Here is a 9,092-nt window from a genome sequence, read left to right as displayed (position 1 = left end):
CCCGGGGCATCTGCGGAAGGGGATGAGCTTATTCCTGGTGCCCAGTTTCTCTAGAACCCAGTCTAGGGCACTGAGGAGCTGGCGAGGGTGTGGGGTACCTGGTCCATAGCTTGGTTGAGGGAGGTTTAAAAATAAACCCGTTTGGAGAGTTGGGGTGGGGGTGGGGGGTTGGAACTAAGGTCTTTCTGGTCCGGTTGAGGTTGCGAGCGAAGAACACCATAAAAGGGGAATTTGGCAGCTGACGCGGGAGAGCTGGTATTTGTGAATGCGGGTCTGTTGCTTTATATTCTGCGCTTTCCTGTTTATAACAAGGAGGGGGGTTATAACAACTTTACAAGTGCACGCAGCTGGCCCGTGATTACATTTAGCGTTTGGGAAGCCTGCTTGCCTCTTCCCCCACCCACCCACCTTGGGGTGTAAGCAACCCTCCCCTCTTGTTTTGCGTTTAGCCACGTCAGGGTTTGAATCAAAAAATCGTGAGGATGCTGATTGAGAAGGAGGGGTTTCTTCCCCCTAGTCCACCGCGTTAACGGGGGTGGGGGGGCGGGTGACATGTAGCGTGACTAGTTCCTGTTTATGATCGCTGATGAATATTTTTTTAAGGAAAAAACAAAACACGCAGTGTAACTGAATTCGCGTCTCATTGAGTAAAATAGGAGGCGAGGCCAAAGAGGAGGGGGGTGGATGAGGACCAGATGAGTGAGAGATGGCTGGGGCAGTGCCCAGGGCAGACAGGAGAGAGGCGATGAGTGCGCACTGATGGGGGTCCTAGCACTGTCTCTGAAAGGCGGCACCAGCCTGGGGACTAGCGGTGAGCCTCAGGTCACCCCGGAACACAGAGAAGCAGGGGAGAAGCCCACTCTACAATGAGGAGGCCAGAAAATACCCCCCACGTGTCTGGGGGTTTCCCCGATACCAAGGCTGCGGAGTAAATAGACCGCAGGGAACCAGCAAGTTTGAAATACCGAAAAGGAAGTCGCAATCAGGGTCGAAAAACCGGTTTGGGTGCAGGCGTCGCCTGAGGCAGCGCGAGGCCCGGCCCTGAGACACCCCCAGGCCTCCCTCCGCGGCGCTGCAACTTTGACTTAGGCCAAGCCAGGCCTGGTGAGGCCTAGGTCCCGACAGGGGCCCTCTAGCCAGGAGGGGGCGGGGCATTGTCCTCTCTCTCTCTCTCAGGAATCCTAGCTCTTTCCGGGTACCCCTTTTTTTCCAACCCTGGGGTGAAGAGAAACACAATGACCGCACCTTTGCAACCCGCGAGCCCCACAGTGCCCCAGAGCCCACCAGACTCTCCAGATCAGCGCAACCCCGGCAAGCTCAAGTATGGCTCCAGCTCCGGCCCGCTCTACTCGACCCAAGCCAAGAGACAAACGGGTGTCACTCTGTACCCACCCCCACCTTCGCACCGTACAGCCCCTCCAGGATCTTCCCGGGCACCCTTAGCCCAGCACACACAGCCTGGCCTCTCCGGAAATGCGCGCCGCCCCAGCGAGTCTTCTCAACTCTAAAGCAGATCCTAGCTTGACTTCGTGCAATAATAAACACCGCTGTATTTGGGCATGGGCCGGGACGCGGGCGGGGACCTGCGAGGCTAGAGGAGGGTGGGCGGGGCGCGGACAGTAAAGAAAGAAAATACCCGCGTTCTAATCGCGGTTTGGAGAGGGACGCCCGGCCCAGGGCATTTGCAGACGTTTTCTACGACTCGGGAGGTTGTAGCCGCCGAACTCCCGCGGCGAGCCTCAGCCCCGCTCGGGCTCCGGCGTGGGTACGTCTCCTGGGCTCCTAGGGGAAGAGTCTGTAACTTGAGCCTAGGAAGGGGCCACCAGAGGAAGGAGCCGCGCGCTGGGGCAGATTTTCCGGGGAGCTCATGGCACGGGTCCTGGCGTCTGAGAGCGGATGCGCCCTCGTGCGGAAGCTCTTTTGGGAGAGGACAACTGGAGGCCGAGTGGAGGGCAGCCGAGCTGGGGAGACAGCCGGGCGGAGGTGTTGTCCCAGACAGCCAGATGGGGACACCCTGAAAGTGCCCTGCAGGTTCTCAGAGAAGCGCGTTCGTCTCCGTAGTAAGTGGGTGCCCCGCGACCTCCGACGGCCCTGGTACTTCAGAACGACCTCCAACGCTGGGGCCCAAGCAGAAACCGGGTTCATTGTGAGATGTGGGCGGTTGGCTCCATTCCCAGCTCCGGGACGACGCAGAGGTGTGCTCCTGGGTAGGCTGGGCGGATCCCACGCACCACGCGAATGAAGAGGCCTCAGGAAAAAAAGGAGCCCCTCCCCCTCCCCCGCAGACGCACAAACTGCGTCCATCCTTCCCCAGCTCCACCGGAGAAAAAAAAATCTCCGTGCACCAGCTAGCGATTACCTGTTTCATCTCTCCAAATATCTGCATCACTTTTCCAAGTGTGAAAGACAACTAACAAATTATATGTAATATAGATGTAGATTTCTACTGTATGGTAGTGCAGTACGTGTGAGATGGGTGAGGGTGGAAAGACAGACGCAGGACTTGGGCAAGTCACTCTTCTGTCAACCTGAAAACGCTCAGGAAGATAATACTAACAATTAGATTAATAAATAAATATTGATGAGCACTGCTATGTGCCATGTGCCAGGAGCCCTGGTGGGACAGTGGTTAAGAGTTCAGCTGCTAACCAAAAGGTCAGCAGTTCGACTCCACCAGCCCCTCCTTGGAAACCCTATGGGGCAGTTCTACTCTGTCCTATAGGGTCACTGTGAGTTGGAATAGACTGCAGCAAAGGGTTTGGGTGTTTTGTTTGTTTTGGCTATGTGCCAGCACCACTAAGTCATTCCATCCTGACAGCAACCCTAAGAAGTTGAAACCTTTGTCATTCCCATTTTGCAGTCCAGGAAACTGAGGCCCAGGAAGTTCACTCGCCTAAGGTGCACATGGAAAAGTGTTCCAAAGACAGGAAAGTAGTCCTATTATAATGGGTACCATGTGCGGACATTAAGGGCCTTGTGGAAGTTCTCTCACTAACCCTCACAGCAACTATGGGGGTAGGGGTGATGAATTCCCCCATTTTACAGATAAGGAAACTGTGGCTAGGCACAGAACACCCTGAGATCACAGAGGTAGTAAACGGCTTCGAAAGCAGGTCCTCCACATTTTGACATGCTCAGTCTGACATGTTCAGTCGGCCACAGGGGCTCAGAGACAGTGTGGTTTCTGCACAGTGGGGGGTAGCGGAGGCTCCCCAGAGAGAAGAAATATTCAGCAGCTCCAAAGCGTCAAGATTTGGGGCATTCTGTAAATGGAAACCCCCAGGATCCTCACTTAGGAATGCCACCCAAACTCAGAAGTCCCCCTTCCCTATCGCTTGGAAAAGATCAGGGGCAGAGTCTTCGGCTGCTTCTTGTGAGGTGGGGGGCCAGCCTGGAGTTTGGACACTGATGGCTGGTGGAGTCAGATGATGGTGCAGAGAGAAGCCCAGAGAGCTGGACAGGATTTTCCAAATCGCTGCCTTATTTATAGCTCACCTTGTTCCCAGAAATTATTTAAAGGGTCTAAACAGGCGCAGTTAGGTCACGTGCCCTCCCCTCAAGCGTTTTAGCCTAATGCATACAGGGAACTCAGATCAAAGAATCCTTTCTCTTCAGCTATCCAGACCATTCCTAACAGCTAACATAGTGAGTCCTCACTGCGGACAGGCACTATTGCAAGCACTTTTCCAACATACGTTAGGTTCATTAACGCTCACAATAACCTACTTGATGAGCTTATTGTTTTTCAGCTGTGAAACTAGCCCAGAACAGTTAGGTAACATACTGGAGGTCCTATGAACTCTGCTGGTAAGGGCCTGAGTTGGTTACCGCAGATTCAGCTGCCCATAAAAACAACTCCAGGCAGAATGAGATTTGGGGCTGGGGAGGCAGCTGGGGAAGGGGAGGGCTGAGGGCTTTGAGACTTGGGTCAAAGCGGCCACTCTGCCCTCCCCCCATCTCCCAGCCAGGCGGGCACAGACTGAGGTCCCCAGAGCACAAAGCCACACCCCAAGAGACTGTAGGGACAAGGACCCCTTCCCAATGGCCCCCAGCTCCATTCCCTTAAAAGGACCTTGGATACCAGCACCCTTGGCATCCCGCCAGCCCCCGTCCCCCATTTAAGCCTTTCACACACGCAGGGCCCCAAGATTAATCCCCCGCAAGCCTGACACTGGAAAAACCATAGCACCGTGGTTGAGAGGCAAAGAATCAAAGTCTACACAAGGTATCTCTTTCTGCCTTCGCTGTAGGGCAAGAATGCAGAAAAGGCTAGGTAAAGGCTTGCAAAAGTTAAAGGTGGGTGGCATCTCCCCACAAAGGAGGCTGTCCCTCACCATGGCTGCTGGCCTTCCAGCACCCCTGAAGCCCTCCACCCGCTTCCTTACATGCCTATTTCAAAAAGCAAACATTTTAAACCCCTTAGTGAGCCGAGACCACGCAAGAAAGAGGCAGGCAGGGAATGCTTCTCTAAGTTTGGGAAAGCATTTCAAGTATGTGGTGCAAAGGCACTCACTGAGGGGAGGGCAGGGTGTGGAGGTGCCAGTCCAGCGGGGTCCTGTTCACCTGGAGCTGAGGGGTGGGACTTTAGCCCCCCAGCCCCCCAGCCATCTGTATCAGGTCTGCACCTAAGGAGTGAAACCTCAGATCTCTATGTATCCATACCCATCACGTCCTGAGAGTGGACAGTAGTGTCTGCCGGGGGGCGGGGGGGGGGGGACACTGGCAAACGTTCCCTGAGCCACCAGGCACAGGCTCAGGATCCCAGCACCTTCTTTTGTTCTACCCATTAATTAATGGGCATCTTTCGCGGGGTCTCTCTGAAACCAGCTCAGGTTGATGGCTATCAATAAATTCCCATCAGCCAACCTGCCCCAAACCCTCATCCTCCTGTTTTGGATTTGGAGGTGGGGATGAGGGATGCTTGGTTTAGGGGCAGCTGGGAACTATGCTTTCTGCGCTTGGAGTGCAGCTCACAACCCTCTCCCCACCAGTGTGTCAAGTAGTGACCCCCAGGAGGCTTGGGGAGAGGGAGGAGATGCTCCCCGAAGGATTTATGAGCCAAACGCAGCAGTTCCCAGGCCCCTGCGTTTTCTCCTCCCTCTAACTTCTGATCTCCGCGGGGGAGGGCAGCCGGTTGATGGAGGGCACAGGGCAGGAGCCCCGCTATGCAGGAAGAAAGGTGCAGGCGGGCCTGCTACAGCCTGCACTGACCCGGTCATTTTTCAGATGAGAAGAGGGAGGCCAGGGAGGGGACGTGGCCTGGTTATGCAGCAGATGGGGTCTTCTAATTCTAGCCCAACGCTGGAGTCATTCGGGGATGCAAGTCACCCGAATCTGGCATCTGTGGGGACAGGCCACTTGATCCAGGGCAGTGGGGGCCGCCTGGCCACGCAGAAGCCAGCCAGGTTCTCAGAGAGAGGCCTCTGCCACGCCCCTCTCGCTGATAGCGGTGAGCTTGGGGCTGCGCCTTTGGATCTTCCAAGAAACCGGAGCACACAGGCCACTCTAGCCTGCAGCCTCTCCGGCTCTGGGAACACTCTGAGGCCACGGTATCCTGTCAAACTGGACCCTGGTTACAGTCGCAGTCCACCCAGCCACGGCCAGCCCGGGGGCCGCAGGGTTAACTCTAGGGAAAAGGAGGTGTTTGCCGTGGGCCGTGATGTCTGAGCTGCTTTCATTTTATTTGCAATCTATTTGCGACCTCCGAGCCGTTGTCTTCTTCTTGGGTAAGGAAGGAGCCTCGTATCAGACACTGCCTCACGCAAACTGCGTTCTGCGTTCCCGCAGGCCGCCCACCCTCGAGTCCCCGCAGCCTGCCTCCTTTTCCCTTTCCCTCAGAGGCCTTGGGCCTCGCGAGCACCGAGGGCCAAAGGAAGGGGCCAAGCCGAAACGTCGAGCGACGACAGCCTGAGCCGCGCGCCACAGCAGACGCGCAGGGCGCAGCTGAGAGCCAAGGCAGCGGGGCAGGCGAGTCGACTCCGCGCAGCTCAGAGCTTGGCTCTACGGGTCTTCCCACACCGCCCGTGGGGAGCGCAGCCAAACAACGCCCCAAGAAGGGTAAGCGTCAGGCCCGAGGTCCGCACGTCTGCCGGGCCACCTCGCACCGCCCGGAGCTGAGCCGAGCTCCGAGTGCAGCACACAGGCCCGGCCTCCGGTTCACCCGCACCCATCCCGGCCCCCGAGGCCTCGACTGAGGACGCCTTCGGGGGTCCCGGGGTGGGTGCCGAAGCAACGCGGCCTTACACCTCCCAGGGTCCTGGCTCACCAGTCGCCGCTTCCAGATGCCTGAATCAAGCCGCAAATACGACCCCCCAAAGTGGTCACGTTGCAGTCGAATGGAAAGCCCCTCGCCCTGCCTCCAAGGGGGACACCGAGCTGCCGGTTTTTTAGGGAGCCTTCCTAAAGATGCAAAAGCCAGTGCGATTTCAATAGCTACGCGGGTCTCAGACCACCCCAACCCCACGCCTCTAGCGCCTTGATTTTCTACGTGTGTCTCAGGCCTCGTCAGGAAAACCAAGGGTTCCAAATCTTAAGATGAGGTCAAGCTTTCAGGAAGGCATCTTTGGAACATCTGGGGCAGGAGGAACCCAGCTTGCTCAGGATCTAGGATACAGTAGTCTTTTCTGGTGGCAAACAGCTTAAAGAGAGGGGGAGCAAAAGGAAACCGAGTGGCCCAGGTGGGTGAACAGCTCGAGGCCACCTCACTCCCCAGCTCAGAGAGGTTCCCTCTCTCTTTTTTGCTTCCTTGTCGGCTTGCCCAACCAAAGCATGTGTGGCCTGGGGGGCCTGCTGAATGCTGGCACAGGACTCCCTCTTCAGTGAGCTATGGAAAGGAAAATGAAAAGGGATAAAACCTGTCCTGCTCACTTGCCTCTTTTGATAATATACATTGAAAGAATCAGGGATTGCACATATCGGGGAGGGGGGTATGCCTCGAACTTTCTCCCAAGTCTGTTTCAGCAAAGCATAAAGACCAAATGCCATGTTTAAATCAACAGCCACAACAACAACAGCGAGGTTAGGTGCAATGCCACCGCATGGAGCGAAATCAGTTTTTGGAAACTCTTCGCCACCTGAAATGTTATGTTCACAAGGAACTTTACCTTGGCAGAGTATAGCTCACCTGCTGGGGTAGGGGCTAGTGAAGCTCTGGCCCCCAAATTCACACTCAGAAGCCAGTGGGGGAGCTGTGGGGTTCAGTCAGTGAAAAAGAATAAAGCCATCTCCCTAGCCACTTTTCACCATGGATATGTTGCTATTCAAAAATTTAAAAGACAAGAAATCACAATTAAAAAGAAAAATAGTCTCCCTGTTTTTGAAAGTCTTGCAAAGTTGAGGCATTTAGCATCACAAAAGCATTGTAAGTTGTTTTTGAAGGGCAATGAAGGTTTTGAAATTTTTGAGCAGGATGCTGGAAAGGATTTCTAAATCAAATCCCGAAGTACAGAGGTCTGATTTCCACTGCTGAATGAGAGGGAAATGCTGTGGACTTCTCTTTGAACCTTCGCTGGCCCAGTTCATATTCTTTTCTGGAGACCCATGGAAGTGGGCGAGGAAGCCCGCATTTCAGGGGAGAGGGACAGCAGGACTTCCCCTTGGTTGTAGTTCCCAAACGGGAAATGTTTATCCTGTCCCCTAAATTGGAGACGGCTGGAAACTGAGATGGAGTAGCACTGTTTGTTCTGACAATGGGCATGGTTTTTTTTTGTTTGTTTGTTTTGTTTTGTTTTTGCATTTAACAAAATGCATCAGAGCAAACGACCTCCATGAAGTCCTTCAGTCGGCCTCATCCAACCGGCCAGTGACTTGGATTCTCTTGGCCAGGGTGGGATTTTTTAATTAATCAAAAAGCTTTTCCCATACTCAATATCACTCTTCTGTGATGAGCTGTATAAGACTACACGTATGCTCACCTGTATAACAAAAATAATCAAAACAGGTGGGTTTGCAAACACACCTCATTTTTAAAAAATGCAAGAACACACACTGTCCGAATTTTGGGCAGAAAAACAACACGGATTTATTTTAAGGTAAGTACAACAATTAAACCACGTAAGACAAACACAGGTGAAGTTAAATTTTTGAAAGTTTTTTTTTTCTTTCTTTTAGGAATGCTCAGGGTGAACTCTACTATACAAAACCATCACACTTTGTAAATAAAAAGTATCAGATACTTGACTTCTTTATCCACTGACAACAAAAATAATAAATTATTTTCTTGTTTCGTAAAAGACCTACAGCTGGGAAGAGAATTATATTGCATAATTGTACAAGGGGAAAAAACCGCCTAAGTTTCTCTGCTTCAATTTGGCAGTTAGAAATGGTTGGGCAAGATGAAAAATTATCCAGTGAACTCAACTTTAAATATTATATTAATGGCTCTGAACAACAACAACAAATAGCCTGATTACAAATCCACACATTTGTACAGCACAGTTAGAGAAATTTAAAATTACACACAGCACGTACATTATCTATAGAGGCCCACATACATACATCTATGTGGGTCGCTACAGAAAGTCATTACTGGTCGCTATGGGATTTGGTCCATAACTTAATTTTTTGAAACCCCGAGAGGAGCCGAGCACAGCCATCCTGCTTACATTGCAGGGGAGGGGGATTTAAAAATCAGCATTCACCCGTTTAGAGGCACTTCCTGGAATCTCAGAAACGGGGCGGCGAATTAAAGTTACCTGCAGCTTCTCAGAGGGCTGGCGCGCCGCTCTCTCTGCTCCCGGGTCTGAGAAAAGGTGGGTGGACATGTTTGGTTTCTTTTTGCGTCTCTGCAGCCTTAACTGTCTGGGAGGGCCGGGTCTGGGAAGCGAAGCTGGAGCGGGCCGGGGGCAGGGGAGGCCCGGGGGAGTCAGTATTTTGTGCAGTCGTAGGAGTAGGGGGCTGCATGGCGGTAGAGCGACGGCGTGGACCTGTAGGGCAGCTGACAGCTCGCGTTGCTGCTCACCTGATGGTCCCCGAGGGTCGAGTTCTCAATGCCCAGCCGGTGGGAGTTGAACATCTCCCGGACGTTGGGGAAAGTTTGCTGCTGGGCCGCAAATGTGTGGCCGGAGAGGTGGTTCAGCTCCCCGCTGTGGTTG

General features: G+C 53.5%; 1 protein-coding gene across 1 annotated transcript in view; it reads right to left on the bottom strand.

Annotated features, from left to right (window-relative positions):
* Positions 1–8,863: 8,863 nt before the first annotated feature.
* Positions 8,864–9,092, bottom strand: part of FOXC2 (forkhead box C2) — a 1,519-nt gene continuing 1,290 nt past the window's right edge. Inside the window, 1 exon segment of the mRNA XM_023732513.1 lies at positions 8,864–9,092. This exon segment is cut by the window's right edge and continues 98 nt beyond it. Coding sequence (XP_023588281.1) covers positions 8,864–9,092 — 229 coding nt within the window.

The sequence above is a fragment of the Trichechus manatus genome, unplaced genomic scaffold (genome assembly GCF_000243295.1).
Source record: "Trichechus manatus latirostris isolate Lorelei unplaced genomic scaffold, TriManLat1.0 scaffold00053, whole genome shotgun sequence".
Taxonomy (NCBI): domain Eukaryota; kingdom Metazoa; phylum Chordata; class Mammalia; order Sirenia; family Trichechidae; genus Trichechus; species Trichechus manatus.
Note: the sequence above shows the minus strand (reverse complement) of the source record. Positions and strands in the feature narration are given on the sequence as shown.